General features: G+C 31.2%; 1 protein-coding gene across 4 annotated transcripts in view; it reads left to right on the forward strand.

Moving 5' to 3' along the window:
• The first annotated feature begins 1,151 nt into the window (after nucleotides 1-1,151).
• The window catches only part of LOC143072129 (uncharacterized), a 42,542-nt gene continuing 22,346 nt past the window's right edge, over nucleotides 1,152-21,347 (forward strand). Inside the window, exons 1-19 of one of the 4 annotated variants that reach the window (XM_076246936.1) lie at nucleotides 1,152-1,210; nucleotides 3,041-3,198; nucleotides 3,697-3,769; nucleotides 4,418-4,499; nucleotides 6,223-6,311; nucleotides 9,307-9,358; nucleotides 9,825-9,964; nucleotides 10,344-10,428; nucleotides 10,848-10,909; nucleotides 11,520-11,593; nucleotides 12,602-12,706; nucleotides 13,311-13,401; nucleotides 13,904-14,002; nucleotides 14,536-14,839; nucleotides 15,330-15,415; nucleotides 17,016-17,133; nucleotides 18,231-19,206; nucleotides 19,850-20,431; nucleotides 20,959-21,081. In XM_076246936.1, coding sequence (XP_076103051.1) covers nucleotides 3,073-3,198; nucleotides 3,697-3,769; nucleotides 4,418-4,499; nucleotides 6,223-6,311; nucleotides 9,307-9,358; nucleotides 9,825-9,964; nucleotides 10,344-10,428; nucleotides 10,848-10,909; nucleotides 11,520-11,593; nucleotides 12,602-12,706; nucleotides 13,311-13,401; nucleotides 13,904-14,002; nucleotides 14,536-14,839; nucleotides 15,330-15,415; nucleotides 17,016-17,133; nucleotides 18,231-19,206; nucleotides 19,850-20,431; nucleotides 20,959-21,081 — 3,267 coding nt within the window. In that variant the 5' untranslated portion in view covers nucleotides 1,152-1,210; nucleotides 3,041-3,072. Of the gene's footprint in view, nucleotides 1,211-3,040; nucleotides 3,199-3,696; nucleotides 3,770-4,417; nucleotides 4,500-6,222; nucleotides 6,312-9,306; nucleotides 9,359-9,824; nucleotides 9,965-10,343; nucleotides 10,429-10,847; nucleotides 10,910-11,519; nucleotides 11,594-12,601; nucleotides 12,707-13,310; nucleotides 13,402-13,901; nucleotides 14,003-14,535; nucleotides 14,840-15,329; nucleotides 15,416-17,015; nucleotides 17,134-18,230; nucleotides 19,207-19,849; nucleotides 20,432-20,958; nucleotides 21,082-21,347 lie in introns of all 4 variants that reach the window. The other 3 variants (XM_076246939.1, XM_076246938.1, XM_076246937.1) reach the window with 3 other exon arrangements.

Here is a 21,347-nt window from a genome sequence, read left to right on the forward strand (position 1 = left end):
CAACAGTATTCCAACTTTGGTCTTATGAGTGTTTGGTACGCTCTTTCTTTAATTGTTTGCGATTGGACTTTAAGGTTTCTTCTGATGAAACCAAAGGATTTATTTGCGTTTGCAGCGGTTTGTTGGATGTGGGTGTTCCATTTTAGGTCTGCTGAGATGGTGATACCTAAGTATTTTTCATGTTTTACATATTCTAAGATGTGTCCATACATGTTATAATAAAAGTGGATGGGATTTCTTTTTGTTGTTATATTCATGATGTTACACATGTCTGGATGGAAAGACATAAGCCAATCTGTTTCCCATTGTATGGCAGCTTCTAGGTCTTCTTGAAGCTTGAAGCAGTCGTTTTGAGTTTTAATTTGTCGGTAGATTATACTCATCTGCAAAGAGTCTGATTTTGCTATGACGGATGTAATCTGGGAGGTCATTTATGTAAATTAAGAATAGTATTGGTCCTAGCACTGTACCCTGTGGGACTCCTGATGAGACTGGTATTTTTGAAGATGACATGTTTTCTAAAAGTACTGTTTGCGTTCTGTTTGAAAGAAAGGATTCTACCCAGTTAATGATTTGATCTGATATGCCAAAGTATTTCATTTTGTATAGTAATCTTTTGTGTTGTACCTTGTCGAAAGCTTTAGCAAAATCCATGATTATTGTCTGTTTGTATGTTTGTATGTTCTTGTCGTTGTTTTGGTATAATTCATGTATCAGTGAGATGACTTGGGATTCACATGATCGTTTTGCCCTATACACAGGCATATTTTCATTTTTTCACAAGATACTGAAACACAAAACATTTTTTCTGTTTCAGAAATTCGCTATGTATTCAACCACATTAAATTATAAAATGTTATTGTATGTGTTCACATCAAGAGAAAACAAAATGCCTTCAAAATAATTTTTTATATGAATACATGAAAAAAATGCGGGTGAGGGAATACTTTTGGCCAGGTACTGTATACTACACATAAGTACACATGTCTCTCATATAACAATCCAGACTACAATTTTTTTTTTAATTTTTAAATAACTATATTTTGGATTATATAATACATTGAATAGTATCTTCTCATTTAATTAAATTTGACAAGACCGGATGCTCTTTGCTGTTTCCTAACCCGATTTAAGCAGGAGAACTTACTTTTAAAAAGGGGAAGCAACTCAACGCGAGATATCTCGCGGGATTTCTTAAAAAGAAGCACAAGTAAGCAAAAACAACTGGCAAAAAATAGTATTTCTTATCAAAAACTTCACATAGATCTTCTACCAAATATTGAATTTGAGAAGTGAACACGTATCTAATGATTGATTGTATCTGCAATTGACAATTTGATCAGATTTCTGCACGATACCGATTAATCGAAGAGAAAGTAACAAAATCATTACATGATAATGATTATAAACTAATCATCTGATCATAGGTGCTTGAGGACAGGATCCTGTTATGAGCCCCTTATAGTCCCTCCCCCTTATTATCATAAATCTCAAATTTTTAATATATATCTCTTATTTGTACCATATATATACTAATATACATATTTTTACTTTAAATATATGCATGTTTACTATCAACGTGAATCTTGAGTATAGAGCAAGGCGAAAGGTTGCCAACTTCGTTTTATGAAATTGGGGCAACAGTCAGGAAAAATTGTTTTAAAATTTAATAACATTTCACTTACCAGTTAAATTAACCAGTCCATGCTCTTCCCAGATGATTTTCCTTATTGAATTTGGATATCCCAATATAATATAAACCGTTTTAACACTTTTATTTCATTTTTTCCGCAAATGATGTTGCTTTTTTTTTATCCATTCAACTTCGATCAACGGAAGTAACAATAAAAAGACATCTGTTGTTTTCAGCTGAAGAAAGTAACTTCACATGTAACCACAGGAAATTAGATGAGTTCCGGGATAGAAAAAGTAAGAGATTTTCGAAATGTATACATTCGAAATTCTCGTGTGTGTACTTTCCCTGCATATACCCCGAAACTCATATAATTTCACGCGGTTAAATGTGGAGTTATCCTTCTTGAGCTGAAGACCACACAGATGTCGTTGTAGTGTTACTTTCGTTGATCGAAGTTGAATGGAGAAAAAAAAGCAACATCACTTGCGGAAAAAATGAAATAACTACTCCGAAAACATAATATTTTACATTGCAAAATAAATTAAAAGAGTTCACTTGACAATCCGATAAAATAGCTCTTGGGTTAAGATTGGACAAATTACCGTTAAAACAACATTTTGTTTAAGCCAGTTGATTTTTCATATATATATATATTGAACAAGTCATGAACCGAATATTGCTCACTGAGTAGGTCATAAAAGATACTAATTGTGGTAAAATCGTCTTTGTTTAAAAAACACAAATTATGACCTGGCCGGACTATAATAAAAATACAAAATAAGTGTTTTTATTCTTATTTTTATTCAATGGTACGTTTTATTTCAAATGGCAATGACATGGGGCAAAAACATACAAGAATAATTATCTTATTTGGAATGATAATTCCACATTTTTATCTGTTTAAGAAAGGACATTTTAATACAGTGTTTTAAAGCACACAGGTGAAATCAAGATTGATTAAATGTACATAGGTAATAAATCTGGCTAATCTGATTATGTTGTCGCTCGTCATTAATTTCACTACGTCCGATGGGCAATAAACCAATTAACAGCCACACGGTGTTGGGAGAGAATCTTTGGAGGAAATTGGGAGTATTATCCGTGATTCGCGGTGTTACACCGCAACACTCCGAAATCAGTGATTAGAGTTCATGATTACAAACTCTCTGGGCATACTGTATAGCAATTTGACAGGCACTAATTTTAGATAATTGAGGAACTGCATATTTCCGTAACAATAGAATATGATTAAAACTTTCAGCTGATTCAAAAAATTATTCTATATCAAACTTGAACCCTTTTTGAATTACAGGACATAACACTGTGAACATGTGTACAATGTATTCATGCACAATGTAATAACAAATTATATAGCAGGTTAATGTATCTATTTATTTTTTTCAGATATGTTGAAGTCATGTTAGAGTTAGATTGTAATGGAAGATTCAGATTCAAATGGTAAAGGATCTCCTTCAGATCCTGTTAAATTTATTATTATGGACTCACAGTATGAGTCAGAAGATCCAGATATAATGCATCTACCAGCTCTACAGCAATCTAAAGTAAGTTTAAGTTCCAAAGTACTAGTCTGAAGGTACCTTTATTTGTGTTTTTTCAAAAACTATTGTTATGCATCTAGTAAAATTAAATAAGTAAATTTTATTACACATTGTGATGTATGTCATGTATATAGTATGGTTTAGTAGGTCATAGATTGAAAACAAAGTAATTTTAATCAATTGGAAAAATCAATAACAGGAACTTTGAACTTAATCCTGTTAACGGTAGGATTCATATACCAAAAATATGTACAATTGAATAAAAAGACCAGGTAAAGTCACAATTTGTGTGATTCATTAAAATATGCAAGTATCTGGTACATTGTTTACATGTTCAGTTAGATATTTGCACACACTTGCCATGAATAATCACCCTTTACATTTTAAAATTATATTGTATGTAACAGTTAAGAAAACAATTTAGTATTTGTAATGACTTTTAATTAGTTTGTTGTATAATGTTGTAACACTGTTATAGTATATGTGAAATAATATTTATAGGTACAGTCACAAAGAGGGAAAGATAGTCAGTCCAAGATCTTGGAGACCCTAACAAGAACAACTATAGAACAGAGTAAGCTACACACCACAAATCCCATTGATACAGGTTTTACCACCCATATCTGCTGAAGTTAATATAAACTTTTATTATTTAGAAATGTTGAAAACATAGACTTATTTAATGTATGAGTAGTATGTTTGTATAAAAATAACACTTTTAAGTCTCATTAAAAAACAAAAACAGAATGTAAACACCATTATTCTGTATGATGAGGTAGGCAAGGGTGGCAGGGATGCAAAAATTTTGCCCCGCCTGAGCTGTATTGTATATCACCCACATGTTTTTGTTGGTTTAACTTCATCATTGTTTATTTGAGTCAAAAGACAAGTGTAAGCAATTGTCATTAATACTGTTTGTATGCATGTCATCCATAAATATTGTAAATTTCTGTGATAATCACTTTGCAAGTTAGAAATTAATATTTAAAAAATAGCTAACTTCTATACATGTACATTGTACCATCATTGTTACTATGCTTTTAAAGTGTATTTGAGGTTCATTCAACCATATTCTTTTAATTAGTAAGAATTTTTATCCCACTGCATAATCATTATATCTGAAGGTCATGTACCTGAAAGGATTTTGCATTATCATGCCTCTTTTCAAATTGAGATGATTTCATCATTTTTTTTGGGTAAAGCTGTTGTCTTTATATTACAGAAAGTGTCAATGTTTTAGTATCTGATAGTGAATATGACAGCCATGGAAAATCTTCTAAAAGGAGATCAGCAAACTCTTCAAGGTGATTATCTAAGTCAGTGTTACATGTTATTCAATGTTCAAGTACAGTTGGCAGAAAGCTCAAAAATAAACTTTTTTACATATGCAAGAAATAAAAAAAAAGAAGTTAATATTTGATATAACTGTGTAATACATCCTATTATATTGAATAATTAATGTCCCTTTGAACTGTATAGTTGAATAATTGAATGTAACTTGACAGGAACACATGTTTTTTGTTTCATGTGCATACACATAGAACACTTTGAAATAGTTTCACAAGTACCAAATTTTGATGAATAAGAGGGGGGAAAAAATGGATACTTAATCTCTGTTTTAAAAAATATTCTAAGCATTGCTATAGGAAATCTGTGTTTTTAGCTCACCTGGCCCAAAGGGCCAAGTGAGCTTTTCCCATCACTTTGCGTCCGGCGTCGTTGTTAACTTTTACAAAAATCTTCTCCTCTGAAACTACTTGGCCAAATTTAACCAAACTTAGCCACAATCATCATTGGGGTATCTAGTTTAAAAAATGTGTCCGATGTCCCGGCCAACCAACCAAGATGGCCGCCATGGCTAAAAATAGAACATAGGGGTAAAATGCAGTTTTTGGCTTATAACTCAAAAACCAAAGCATTTAGAGCAAATCTGACAGGGGGTAAAATTGTTTATCAGGTCAAGATCTATCTGCCCTCTTATTTTCAGATGAATTGGACAACCCATTGTTGGGTTGCTGCCCCTGAATTAGTAATTTTAAGGAAATTTTGCAGTTTTTGCTTATTATCTTGAATATTGTTATAGATAGAGATAAACTGTAAACAGCAATTATGTTCAGCAAAGTAAGATCTACAAATCAGTCAACATGACCAAAATTGTCAGTTAACCCATTAAGGAGTTATTGCCCTTATAGTCAATTTTTAACCATTTTTCTAAAATTTTAGTATTCTTTTAAAAAATCTTCTCTTATGAAACTACTGGGCCAAATTTAACCAAACTTGGCCACAATCATCATTTGGGTATCTAGTTTTAAAAATGTGTGGCGTGACCCTGCCAACCAACCAAGATGGTTGCCATGGCTAAAAATAGTACATAGGGGCGAAATGTAGAGTTTGGCTTATATCTCTGAAACCAAAGCATTTAGAGCAAATCTGACGGGGTTAAACTGTTCATCAGGTCAAGATCTATCTGCCCTGAAATTTTCAGATGAATTGGACAACCCGTTGTTGGGTTGCTGCCCCTAAATTGGTAATTTTAAGGAAATTTTGCAGTTTTTGGTTATTATCTTGAATATTATAATAGATAGAGATAAACTGTAAACAGCAATAATGTTCAGCAAAGTAAGATCTACAAATAAGTCAACATGACCAAAATTGTCAGTTTACCCCTTAAGGAGTTATTGCCCTTTATAGTCATTTTTTAACAATTTTCATACATTTTTGTAAATTTTTAGAATATATTTTCCACTGTAATTACTGGGCCAAGTTCATTATAGATAGAGATAATTGTAGCAAGAAGAATGTCCAGTAAAGTAAGATCTACAAACACATCATGATCACCAAAACACAATTTTGTCATGAATTTATCTGTGTCCATTGTTTAATATGCACACAGACCAAGGTGAGTGACACAGGCTCTTGAGAGCCTATAGTTTTGTTTGAAACATAAATCTTAGTTCCATTTACTTATGAAATTTCTTGAAATGCACCACACACAAATGAAACTAATACATTTTTTATTGTTATTAGTGACTCTGTTATAATGATTGTTGAATCTGAAGACCAAAGTGTGGCGGAATCAGAAGATCAAATGGAAGTTACAGTGATAGAAAGAAAAGGTATAATTACACTCAAACTCTTAAAGTTGGGGTTATATTGCATTCACCTTTGAAAATAGGTTAAGGTGGCTTGGGCCTATTCGAAGTTTCTATCAGAAGTGCTATATTTCTTGTTATTTTATTCTTTACAGAAAGTTAATCAAATTGGTCGAAAAAAAATGGGGGGTCACGGACCATTTAAGCTCAAAACTTTACTTTTAAACAGGTATGTAATAGGGACCATTTTTCAATGATAGGGAAAAAAGAGGTGTTGACATATTTTTATCTGAATATCAAAAAAACGTTCTATGACACTTGGTCCAAAATTGTAATATACAAAGCTGAAATATAGCTTCAAAGAATGAGCCAATAAAAAACATAGGTCACCGATAAGGGAAAAAAAATATTTTGCCTTCAACCCAAATTTTGGCGGGAAAATGGTGAAAATGGGTGAAATGTCATTTTGACCCTTTAACAAATACGAATAATAACGAAAATATTCTATTAGTCACATAACTATGTGTACAATGATTTAATATTTCTAATCAATCAAAATATTTAAAACAATTATACCGAATTTACGACAAATACTTTTGTAATTCATGCTTGATATTATGTGCAGTCGTATAGTCCCGAGCCACCTTAACTAACTAGATGCGACTACTAAATTTCACTCATTATCAGGGATGGCACGATTACTGACAAATGTAATCGATTAATAATCGATTACTCAGATTTTGTATGTAATCAATTGCAATCGATTACTTTATCATATTTAATAACATTACTTTACGATAACTGTCAACTACATGCTTTAAAATTTTAAAAAAATATATATATAGTAAGCTAAACACAATTATCATTTTATTATGTTGCTCAACGTTTATATACAGTAACTATAGTGGAAATTTAGAACTTTACCAAAAACAGCATTTAAAGATTCGTTTCAAAATTATAAGTAGACAACAAGTACACACCCGTGATATTGCGGGTCCGTGACTGAATTAAAGTATATAACTATGCCTAAGCCTTATTTTAGTAATTGGTATTGTCATCTGATAAAGTCATGTCGATTATAAGATACACAGTTTTCTCTGCTTTCAAATCTTTCTGTTTGAACCCGTCGACCAGGAACTTATCAATTATTGGAAATATTAATTATTTGGAAAACAAAAGGTCCAGGCTATCCAGGAATGAGGTATTTTTTAATCAACAGCATTGTCCTATATTAGTTATCTTAGAAAGTCTTGCTGATTGCTGAATGAAGCTACAACAGGGAAAAATTTGACAATGATTGAATTTAGTAGTGTCAGCCCTTTGATTATGACCCGTGTATATATAGCAAAATCCTAAATACACCGTTTGGTGGTGCGCCTGTCAAATGCGGAACGTACAGATAAGGTAATAGCTAACAGGTGAATATACTATTGGTATTGGTATCGGATTGGACCCGGAACTTGTTAATTATTGGCAATATCAATTATGTGGAAAACAAAAGGGTCTGGAGTGGTGTAATTTTTAATCTACACCATTGTCCTATATTAGTTATATATAGAGTTGATTTCTTTGATTTGTCGTTTTTACCCGATGACGGCTGACAAATTGGACCTCGTAATTTTAGTATTATAGATTGCCTGCCTCCTAGACAGATCGTTTTACTGAGAATCAGGAATATTAAAAAAATCCTAAAATTTTGACTTCAATATGAATGAGAGATGACATTGCAATGCATCAATCACTTATTAAATCAACGGTTTCTTCAAAAATTTTGCTTTCATACTGACTTCAGTAAGCTTTTTTGCTTTTACTCATTAAAACAGGTATATTATAACATATTTAATTACAGTGTTGGAAGTTTTCTCTGAAAAAAATATTAAAAAGTTGTATAATTAATCAGTTCAGCTAATTTTGAAGATCAAAATTTATAATTACATTGTATAATGACATGAATAATATAATCCTTTCGTTTGGATAACCACCCTAATTACAGGTTATAAAACTGCCAATGAAGTTCAATTTAGAACCTGGGGCAAAATAATGTAAATCTCCTTCTTAATTAGACATAATTGAAATGAAAGCAAAGTCTGTATTTTATTGATTATAAAACTTTGATCATTTGATTAGTAAAGACAAGAAGTGTTTTTAGAATTTTTTTATTCTCGTATTAAAAATATATATTTTAGGTATCAAAATAAGATACATGTATCTATTTCAAAAAAGAATGTCAATGCATAACCATTGATTTATTGTCAAATAGATTTTGTGCACTTTCTTAGTTTTTATATAAAATATCATAACATAAGGAATCAACTGTTTATCCATTCTAAGCTTAAATTCCAACTGTTATTGAAAATTATGCTTTAAGGAATTTTATTACAAATAAACTTACTAGTACATAACTCTTATTGTAAATTATGCTAGAAGGAATTATATAGTGAATAAGTTTACTACTTTCATGTAGAACAGAACTTAAACTATTTTATCTGAATGATAAAGTGATGAATTACATACATACTTTACTTTAAAATAAGTTATTTTCTTTAAACAATTCTTTAATTTTTTAAAAATTATAGTAATCGAAATGTAATCGAAAGAAATCGATGATTACATCACAATTTTTGCTGTAATTGATTAAAATAACGATTACATGTAATTAAAAATGTCCTAGATTACAGATTACTGTCGATTACTGGGGGAAAATGTAATCAATTACAATCCATTACGATTACAGATTACGATTACCCCATCCCTGCTCATTATTCACTATACAAAAAAGTATTTGACCACCAATCATAGTTATTTCAGTGCCTTCCCAGGGGCAGGGAGCCATTTATATTTTATTGAACAAAACTTAGTAGATTAAAGAAAAAGGGAATATTAAATATCCAAGTAAAAATTAACCTTGTTAGAGTTATTGAATAGAAGGATTTAGTTCTTAGTTGTTTTATTTTAGATTTTGTAAGTTGTGTCTGAATTTTGTTATTGTCTAAAATTTTCATTTTCTTCAAACTTTCAGCTGAATCTAGTAAAGGAGTTGAAAGAGAAGAAAAGTCAGATAGTGGTTCCAGGTAAAATTAGTTAAAAGCATAAAAAAATATATGCCAGTCCAAATGAAACTATGGCATTTATTCTCTGTTTTGTGCTGTTACAATCATTGACACCATATTATTTCACACCATAATGGTTTTACTGTTCTATGAGCAGATGGAGTACTCAAGCATGTTTACGATAAGTGGCTTTTATCTGTATTCTTTAAAGAAAAATGTTTGCTAAAATATAGAAAAATTCATTTGAAAAATAATTTTTCACTGGTATTCTTATGGCATCAGGGTTAAGTGGTTTAAAAAAAAGGATGTGATAAATTAGAATTGTTTCAATGATAATAGCATGGGTACATATTGATGTATATGTATCCCATTCATGATTGTTGATAGTGCAAATGACATTGCAAATGAAGTACTATTTTGTTGGCTTGAATACAGTATCTTGATTTGTATATAAGATAACTTATGATCTATTGAACTTATTTTTTAGCATTACATCTAGCAGTAAACAAGACTTGGGAAAGTATGCAACTGCTGAGATGTCCCACTCACAAGGAGCAAAGCTTAGAGGTCATGTGTTTCCTAAAAGTATTGATCCTTCAGAGGTGGATTTATTTCCTGATGATGAAGGTATTACTTAGGTTTGCTTGCATAGAGAGTCTATACAAATTTTTTAAGCACTTCAATTACCATTCTAGTGTTATGCCCCTTTACAAATGGAAAAATTGCTGAATTTGTTCGTTTCTATTACCTAACTTAAGTTTGTCTCAACTAAATATAATGAAATGTATGTATAATGCTTATTACCACTTAACTCAGTTTCAGTTCAAATTTTGGCAGCTTCACATTTACAATTTTTGAGTTATGTCCCTTTATAACATTATATGCTAGCTGGACACATTCCTCATTTATTTTTAAATGGATTAGTTTTAAATGTGATTTTATTTTGTTTCAATTGATGCAGATCATTTATATCTGAGTAGTAAGTTATAGAAAATTCTATTTTTAGTTATAACAGCCACACCTGCTGAACACATTGGAAGTCTACACTTGTCACAGCCGATGTTAGTCCCAGAAACTGTAGATGATGAAATGTAAGTATTCAACAAAAAACTTACGTGTTGATATTTTATGTTTAGTGTCAAAAATTCCACTCCATTTTTCTCAATTTTTTGTTTGGTCTCTGCAAAAATTTATTTTAATTATACCAAAATTCATAAGTAGATTTCAACAAATTTGAATTATCTTTTCAGATATTTGTATTTTAAACACGTCAAGACTGACAGATATGACTCTCTAGATCCTTAGTATAAATTGTAATAAGCAACAGCTTCTTAAAAATAAAACTGTAGCATGTGTAGTTTCAAACCACAGTCTCTCCTAGACTCTGTGTTGAAGACTGTACTTTGATCTATAATGAATTTACTTTTACATATTGTGACTTGGATGGAGAGTTGTCTCATTGGCACTCATACAACATCTTTTTATATCTATGTTGATTTGTGTTTTTCAGATTTGCTGTATCACCATCACAAGACAATTTTCCTCATATTATACCTGACTCACCAACTAATGGTATATATCCAATTTAATTTTTATATATCCTGTTCACCTTAATTGGAAGGTTAAAGAGTGTATTATTGAAAGAAATGAAACCTTTCTACAAGAATCTGTACTTGTTCATTGGGGTATTTAAATTTTTGCAACATGAATTGTTCCAATGAATTAATACAATAGCTTAATCCAATAGCTTTTGGCCTTTGATGAGTTCATTTAATAGGAACTTGAGATTTCTCCATGAAAAGTGAACTATTCATTGATTGGTTTGGTCTAACAAAAATAATAAACTGTGAGTGATGAAAATACATGTACCAATACCTAAAAATAATCCAAAATAGTTTATGTGTAAATGTTCCATCATTTTTTATGCAACTGATTGTTTGGTTGTTTCCCACAACAAATAAAATGGAAAATGGAAATGGGGAATGTGCCAGAGACAACAACCCGACCATAGAGCAGACAACAGCAGAAGGTCACCAACAGGTCTTCAATGAATTTATGAATTAACTTTTTTGTGTTTGCTAGTTTTATATTCATTCATTTATTGTTTTGTTTTGTTATATTTTTTACAGTAAAACCATTGACTTTAAAAATGCACTATATATAACCATGATAAATATTGTAGTTTATAATGAAGCTGAAGAAGAATATGACCCTACAGCAGAACAAACATTGTCAGATCAAAATGTGGATTTTAATGTGAGTCAATGGCATTATGTTAAACTGTCTAATAAATTTATTGTTCATTTATTTTATTGGAAAAATTTGCATCAGTTATACTCAAATTGAATTAGTTTTGTTCACTGTCATATCAAAACATTGATTTAAAGTACATGTAAGTCAATGATGTTATGTTCATCTGTCTAGTAAAGTTATTATAAATTTTAAGGGGAAATCCAGATACAATAATACATTTTATATGTAGAAAGTATGAAGAAAAGAAGTTTTCATATCATTGAGACACCAAACCCATGACAAATAACTTAACAACATCAAAAGGTCCTCAACAAAAAAAACAGCGTCTCCTTATTTGTTTGTAATATATATGAAGATCACAAGCCTTTTTGTATAAGGCATTGAATATAGTAGAAATATTTTCATACTACTGTGGATTCATTTATTTTCGTGGGTACCAATTTTCGTGGATTATTGGATATTTAATTTCGTGGTTTTGCTGAAGTCTGCATACAAACCTTTAGAAAAATTATCATTCGTTGAATATTTAATTTCGTGGTTTGACTGTGCCCACGAAATCCAAGAAAATTGGTATCCAACGAATAATAATGAATCCACAGTATCATTAATATTTATGACATAAACATACACATCTTATATTTGTAAGTGCTTTTATAAGAGTACTGTAAATTCAGAAATTACTGTGAGGATTTTATTCATGCGAATAGTGCAACTTGGTTAGTATTGCAATAATTAGAACACACATTCTGATATCTGATAGATGCATCTGTATGCAGAATTCCTTAAATTGCAAAAATTAATCTCACGTTATTGTCCATTTTTGGTAAATTGCAATAATAAATGCACACAATTGTTTCTGAATTCTGAAAATTGAAATTTCAAATTTTGTTTATAATCCTACAATTAAAAGCATTATAAATGGAAATGAAAAGAAAATTTATATATTTTCAACAATTTATTGAATTGCCAAATGAGTTTTATCCAGATGCATGGTTTTTTATGTAACTTTAGGGAACAGTTGTCAGAAATATATCTCAGAAGTCTAATAAAAGTAGGTCTGCAACCCAGGACTCATTCCATCTTCACTTTAGCTGTACTGAGTATTCACCAAAACAGGTACTTGTTATCGTTAAACTTATCATATTTGTATATTTGAAGTTTTCAGCTTTTTTCTCCAACATAAAATATAAATTGGCAATATTTAAACATTGAATTCACTATGTCAGTAGACATTTGTTTGAGTTTTTATTTAGTCCCTAAGATTCAAAACTGTTTTGAATCTTTTGATCAAAAGAAATAAAAGAAAAAACATTCAGTTATAACCTTTGTCCACCGAAAATTGTCTAATCGCTTTATCCTAAGATATGTGTAATAAGAATGCACTGCATTAAAGTTTAATATACTTCTGCATACATATACTTTCTCCAACGAAAAACAAAACTAAAACCCTTCATAAACTTTACAGTTTGATAAATTTTCAGCATTTGGTGTAATAATGATTACTTGTTCCTCCAAACTGTTGCCGGGCTTCTTGAGATGATGGTGGATGATGATTTCATTTTAACTTGTTCATAAAGTTATGAACCTTTTAACTACAATAACTGATAGGTTGTTTAAATCTGATTCATAAAAGCATCTCTCTTGTTATTATTGATTGCATAATAAAGCTTATCTTGGGTCCTCCACCGCGTACATTCATTGAAATGCTCATTCTTTTCAGACAGAAGAAGAAGAAGCTTCAGTCCAGGTGTTAGAAAAGTCTGAAGATGTTATTGTTATAAGTCAAGATGGAGAACAAGACATTCAAGAAGGTACAGTTGAAATATAATTTTCTGTAAAATTTAATTTATAAAGCTTAAAAATTCGTTTGCAAACTGTTTAATTACACACCAGACATAAGCAACGAGGACATAAAGTGTTACCCTTGACTGTCCTTCCATCTGTCTTTCTGGTCATGGGTCCATCTTTCTGTTCTTCCCATTTTAGTTTCCACACTCTATCTTAAGTTTGCCAAATGCAAACTTTATGAAACTCATGCACAATGCAAAGAACTACAAGATGCACACAGAGTTTAAATTTTAGTTGTGAGTCATTTACCACACTGTGGCAAGGCTTCTGACAATGGATCAAGTAGATAAACATAAACTGTTAGTAGAGAATTATATTGTTTAGCATAATACTACAAAAGCATCAAATATTCATTTGGATCACACTATCATGTTGGTAATTTTTATAAGAAACTAAAATAATTTATATATGTTTATTTTTCCTTTGATTGTAAAATATTTAATATCTTTGATGTATTTGGAACAGACCAAGGATTATCACAAGAATTTATGTTGCATTTATCCCAGTCCCAGTCAACTCAAAGGGGAAGTAAATCTACAGATTCTAAATCAGAGTGCAGTGAAGGTACAGTTTATCATATAAGAACAATTATTGTTATAGATCACTTTAGTCCAATATTGAAAAAATACTCAACACTGATCTATTTTATAGTTATTCACTTTCATTCTTTATCCTCTTGACGACATTCACAAATGCAGATTTACTCTTCAAATGTTATTTGATTTTTATATAAAAAGAAATACTATGCTCTAGCTTGAATTTTTTAAATATGTAATGAATTAAAATTTCATAAAACATTCATAAAGATTTTGCTGCATACACTGCATGGCTTATGACATCATACATATGAGAAGTTATAAACTGAAGTTATTACAATTCATTGCACTACTACTCTTAAAATTTGGATAAATCACATCAAAACAAAGTTCTTGAGAAAAGTGTTATTTTATTTTCAAATTTTGTAGTAATCAAATATGTTTTCATTCAAACAATTCAAAATGGTGGGTTACTTCTTAGTTATGACATGTTTTAGTCATTGACAAAAAATTTAACATAAAAATTGCATTCATATTTTGAATATGTATCATGTATTTCAGGTTTTCATATTAAACTACCAAGAGAAGATGACCCCCTGCTGTCATCAGAAAATCAGTTTGACAAAGATGTAGGCCAAGTTGAAAATAAACAAATATCTCAGTCAAAACAAACTTTATCTCAAGGTCAGCAAGATCAGGAAGAAGATATGGTTACTCAAACACCACAAGAGTTTCCAAGGCAACAGACGTCTGCAGAATATGAAGAGAAATTTAAAAGCGAAAGGGAAGAAAAAAAAACTCAGAAGACAGATAAACCATTTAGCCAAAGAACTGAAAATAGTCCACAAAGGTATATAAATAACATGTGAGGAAACTGAAGCGTGAGAGGTTTAGACTTTGTTATCTATGTGCTTTGAGATTCAAATTTGTTTAACTGTAATGTTAAGAAAACAAATTTGTGTTATATGTTTTTTTACAGATTTGCTCTAGATCTTACAATTTCTAAGATACAAAATTGGCCTTTCGAAAAGCATATAATTAGACATTACCCAGTAACAGACAGTATCGAGTCCATCGCATTAATAATCTTGCTGTGTTGAAGACCTATTGGTGCCTTTGGCTTTTTTCTGCTCATTGGTCAGGTGGTTGTCTCTGATGCATTCTCAAAATCACTCTAGATCTTGCTTAAATTCATGTTTGTAAAAAATTTCAAATTCTTGTTATTTCTATTAAACTCTATTCAAAAAGATCTTATTAACGAAAATATCATAATAATATGAATTTCTAAAGCATCAAAAAACAAATTTTATGAACATATAGAAAACATGTCAAAATATTTTTCAATTTTTTTAAAGGACACCTTTGAAGCAACCTCCATCTTTGTCTATAGAAATGATCACCACAGAATCACAAGTTTCTGAACATTCATTCAAACTTAACAGTAAGTATATCTGAGCATAGTATTAATTGAGGATGTCAATTGTTATTCATATGATTGGAAGAAAAATCTGTGTAGATTCCAAAAAATATTTGAGCCAGCCGGACATTTTATATCTGATCCCGATTTTAAACCCTGAATACTAAGTCACAAAAGGGGATTATGGTAAATCAGTTGGCCATCCCAATGATTGACATTAGATTAAAAAATCCCAATAATAAACTTTACTTTGATATAAATTTGATATCTTGACATAAACTGTTAAATTGGCAGTGCATCATTCGAAGTGTACATATCAGCATGCTCATATCTAGCTGCCTTAGACTCTTTATTTGTCCAAGATGCCATTGTCAAAAACTTTACTTTTGTATTTAAAATCACATTTTCCTAAAAATCTGATGTTGACTTGACATTAATGGTAAAACATGGACCAGAAACGGATACGTAAAATCCGTGTATATTTACAAAGCACGAGTTAAGAAGATCTTTCCACATTAATTCTTCAACAAAATACTTGAAACAAACGTTAGATACAGGTATCAATGATAATTTTAACATTTCTGAAGAAATGTAGGATGCATAATTAAATTTCCCACCTGAGCACATGCGCACACATGTTCTAGTTCATACTATGTAGTTCTGACGAGTCATATAAAAACCTTTTTTTATTTTTCATCAAATCATGTTAGAAACGGATTTCTTGTAAATTTAATCTTTTGGACTAATCAATTAGATACAAACTGCTGAAATGTAAGAAAATAATTGTGAATAGTCGATCAATTTATACCATGTCCGTAACTGAAAATAGTTTACCTGTCCAACAACTAATTAGCCTTGATTAAATTTAGAATGTATTGAAGTAGGGATTGTTTTGATAGTAATTAATCATCATGTCACTTTTATGACCGGACATGTGTGGCTGTCAAAGGCAAAAGGTTGGGTCAAAAAGATCGTGATTTGTGTTAAAATGACCGTGTTAGAAAGCCTTAAAAACTAAAAAGTAGATGATCGTTTCATGCTTTGCCCAGCCGGACTTTTACCGGACAATATACAATTGTCCAGAATATATGACCGTTTTGGAAGCCTTGGTGTAGACTGAGACTTTCATTGTCTATCCTTTTGAAAGGACAACTGTCATAAGATAAATAAGTTTTAACAGATACTACAAGTCTAAAGTTAAAAATGTACAAATTTCCATCACTAGACAAAAATGTCCCCATCTCCTTTTCTTAAAAATTATTTTTTACATTCTGTTCTTCAACATCTTTCAAGAAATTCATCATTGATTCCAAATATACCTTTCCTAGATATAAGATATACAGACATATCTATAACAACTCTCAGATGCAATCACATATAGTCAACCAACTTGTTTTTTGTAAAAAAAAAAATCACCACTTAAATATAACAAATGTATGAATCATTACAAATATGTAACAAAAAATAACAAATACATCATCAAGAAAATAAAATCACAGGCAAAAATCAGCATAAGTTATTAACTAGAAAGAGCTGAACACAAAATAGAAATATCCATGAAAAAATACAGCATGTAAACTCCTGTAAAGTACCATTGGTATTGATCCAGCTTATTTATTTGCAGGGCCAGATGTACATGTTGGAAGTGAGCAGTCTCCACAGGAAGATAACAGAACAGATGTATTTAGAAAAATAAAATCTTCAGACAAATCTACTTCTAGATACCAAATTCATGATGACAGGTAAGAAATTTAATTTTTACCTTATTATAAACTTCATATACTTTAAAGTTACAGTTTATCAAGAAATTACATATTTTTCAAATTTGGACATGTTTTCTTTAGGAATAAAATGTTCCTTGTCAATGGGTGATGAAATGGACACTCATGAATAGTACCTCATAAATTCAATAACTAAAGGATTAAGCATGTGCTTCAATGTATCGTGTTAAATAAAAGTGCACATCAACATCCCCTACCTCTCCCCACCCCAAAAAAAACCAAACCCAACAACAAGAAAACAACAAACAAAAAATCAAACAGAAATGACAGTCAAAACATCTATCATGATAGCAGAAAAACTTAAAAATTAAAGCTTGAGATTTAAAATCTTGTTTAAATTTTAAAATTGTTTAAAAAAATCTAGAGTTATGTCAGCAGTTCTGGAATAGTAACTTTATACTGATCAGCTTACAGGATAGGTAATAATATTCATAAAAAATTGTAACCAACATGTTTGATAATTTCTTGCGTCCGAAGCGGTTTTCTGGATTTACCTTCATCAGGAACGCTCAAAGCCAAACATTTGAAATCTGAAGATGTATAAGTACCAAAAATTGTTGAAGAGCTATATGTCAAAAATACCTAAAATAAATAGCCAAATTCATCTAAAGCCAACTTTGCCTGATGGAGTTGAAACCTTAGTTTCATTTTAATTTCATAAAAGTCACAAAAAATACTAAACTGCACAACAGACCACAAATGGGCATCACATCAGGAAAAAAAAGGCAACTGAGAACAACGTACAATCTAGATATATACAAATGAAATCAAAAGGCAATTGATATATGTATGGTAGATGTAGATTCTCAGTATCAAGTATTACTCAATACTTGTATTATTATCTCTATCAGTTGTCTCAGTTTCAGTACTTTCTCTTCTATATCCAACAGATATTACCTATTTCTAAGCACCATATGACTGAGTGTTGTCTCTTTTCCAATAACTTAAAAAATTAACCATTTGTAATAGTTTAGAAAATCTGTATGTCTTTTATATAACAGTACTAGTTAATTTATGATATATTGGGTAGTACTTGGATTTAATGTATTGAATTTCAGTGATGAAGAAGTATCCTTTAAGACAGCTAAAGGGAAAGAAGAAAAAGGTAAAGACAAGAATTTAGATGAAGAGAAAGAAGATACTCCTCCAAAATTGAAAATGATTCGTACAATATCAAGTGAAGTGACTTCCACAGGATATCAAGGCAGCATTGAAAGTTTACAATCATCAGCTCATCCAGGAGACACTACAGTGCAGCCTGGAGACACTACTACTCAGCCTGGAGATACTGATGATCATACAAGAGACACTTCTGTCCAGGTAGGAAACACTATTGTTCAGCATGCGGAAAATATATCAACATATTCAGTCGACACTAATCTTCATCCAGCAGGAGATGCTTCAAGTCATCCAAATGATTCCATACAAGACATAGACAAAACTCAATCATATGATACTGAAAATTATTTAAAAATTGCAGAAAATACTAAGGATAATACTGAAATTTTAATGCCTGAAAAAGATGTATATTCACGCAATGAGTCTTCTGTTGACAAAGATAAGCTTTCTGAAGTTGATAATAAAAATTTGCAAAATGAAGGTGTGTCCAGAGAGAGTGCCCAAGTTTCATCTCAAAAGACATCTTCTCAAAAAAGTGATTTTGAGGCTGATTCTGTAAAAGGTCAAGGAAAACCAAAGACTACTTCTGCAAAGATTTCTGACACTGGAGCTGCAAATACAGTGATGGAAGGCTCTCAACAAAAAGCTGGGAAGCAGAATTCTAGCTCACAAGAAGGACATTCGAAAAACGTGAAAACCAATTCCAAAACTGTTACAGTGAAAACAGCCAAAAGTTTTAAAGAAATAAGTCCCAATGTTAGAAATAGTGGTGGTGCAAGAAAGACTTGCAACAAAGAGCCAGAAATTTCATTGACTGGAGCACAACATGATCCATATGAATTCCATGGAAGTCAGTCACAAATAACAGAAGATATTGAGATGAAAAAGCCTGATGTAAGCAAAGTAAACCCAGTGGTAAATAACTCATTACTTGCAATTAATGAAAATGTATTCATTACACAAAAAAAAAGACTTTGGGGCATGCTCAGTGAAAAAAACTCATGTTGAAATTGTTGTTGATTAACGTGCGATAATGAATAACTATTGACTCAGACACTATGAAAAAAATATTTTTGAAATATGCAATTTTAAGGCAGACTGTAGATTCATTTTATTATGCCCCACTCTTGCCCCACCTACGATATTAGAGGAGCATTATGTTTTCTGGTCTGTGTGTCTGTTCGTTCGTCTGTTTTCGTCTGTTCGTCCCGCTTCAGGTTAAGAGTGGGGCATCTGTGTACTATGGACACATTCTTGTAATAGTGTGTATCAATTTTCGTTGTTTGAGGAAAAGTTACATACTCACAGATATTTGATTTTGTGGTTTTGGCAAAGTCTGCACTCATTCCTATAGAAAATTTGTAATTGGTTGAACATTTGAATTTGTGATAAATTTGTGATTCTCCTGTACCCACAAAATCGACAAAAAAATGGGTATCTAAAGAATATTAATGAATTCACAGTAATATAAAAGTATGTAAGTTTCATGAGAAATGTACCAAACAGTGAACTTTTTTTACACAAGAAAAATTGAGTAATCAATCTATTTATTTTATAGGAATACTATAGAACCAAAAGGATTCCAACACAGCATGTTGAAACTCCACCTTCATCGAGAAAAAGGAAAAGGAAAGTCCATAAAAAGACAGGTCTGAAAACAAAACCTGCAAGAAAGGCTTCAACAGAACATCATGTCTGTTTCAGCAGTCCTGTAACTGAAAGTCTGACCACTCCACCATCACAATCAATAAGTGCCAAAAACCTGTCCTCTTTATCAGAAAAATCAGAATCTTCTAAATATAGAGCAGATTTAGGAAGTATTCCAACCAGGACTGGCCAACAAATTTCGTCAATATATTCACCTTCTCGGGACAGGATTGAAGAAGATTTTCAGAATCCTAATATACCTGTAACTTTGTTAAAAGAACCTATAGTAGCAGAACAACAACAGCAGACACCAACAACATCCACAGAAATGGGACCTCCAACATCAGTTCCCTTGTCTGCTAGGAGTCCCACCTCATTGACAGTAGTATCTTCACTTTCAACTGTTACAACACCATCGACAACAGCTGGTATGCTGACTAGAACAGAAACTCTTGTGTTGCCAGAAAGTGGTTCCCAATTAGAACCTGGTCAGGTAAGATGTCTCCTTTTTTGTTAATGACTAAGGTACTTTACTATTGGCAGAGAGGCTGCAATTTAAAAGATGACCATTTGCCATGTTTACTAAATAACTATACATATAAGTATATGTCATGTGATCGCCAATGAGAAAACTATCCACCTGTCCAGATGAAGTGGATTTAAGCAACTAAATTATACTGGCCTTCAACAATACAAAAAATTCATACTATACTGTATATAATTTATGAAAATCAGATAAAGAAAAACAAAAATGACAACCGGCAACCAACAACTACCATTGAATTTCAGGCTCCTGACTTGTTATTAGCACATGTAAAGTCAGTTAGAGCCAGAACAGTGTTACTACAAAGAATAAATTAAAATTATGGATATTATCCAAACTTTATCATGTTTATAACAAATGCAAGATATAAATTTAATTGCAAGGTAATTGAGTCTAATATCCATGTAGATATAACCTTTTGAATTTCTTTTAACATAAAACATAAATGTAAATAATGTTCTGTTTATTTTTTTCAGGATATACAAGATGACATTAGAATCAAAACCGTAACAACTACACTAGTAACCTACAAGATTGTGGAAACAGTGGAGAAAATCAAATTTAAAAATGGAACTGTCAAAGTTTTATCACAGCACACAGTATGTATTGTCAATGAATATGGACAATATGTTCAATATTTATAGATTATCTATTGTCATCTCAACAAGTCTGATTTTCTAACTAGAGCCAGGACGGCGAAAGTGAGGAAAGCAATAGATTTGACATCACTATTTTACCTATGACAACATTGTTAATTTCTTTGACAACAGCACATGCACCCTTAGTTTCTAGCAATAATGTTTCATATCATTCTACTGTGCTGACAAAGAAAATTATCAGTCAGTAAGATCAAAGGAAAATTTCA

Source organism: Mytilus galloprovincialis, chromosome 4 (genome assembly GCF_965363235.1).
Source record: "Mytilus galloprovincialis chromosome 4, xbMytGall1.hap1.1, whole genome shotgun sequence".
Lineage (NCBI taxonomy): Eukaryota > Metazoa > Mollusca > Bivalvia > Mytilida > Mytilidae > Mytilus > Mytilus galloprovincialis.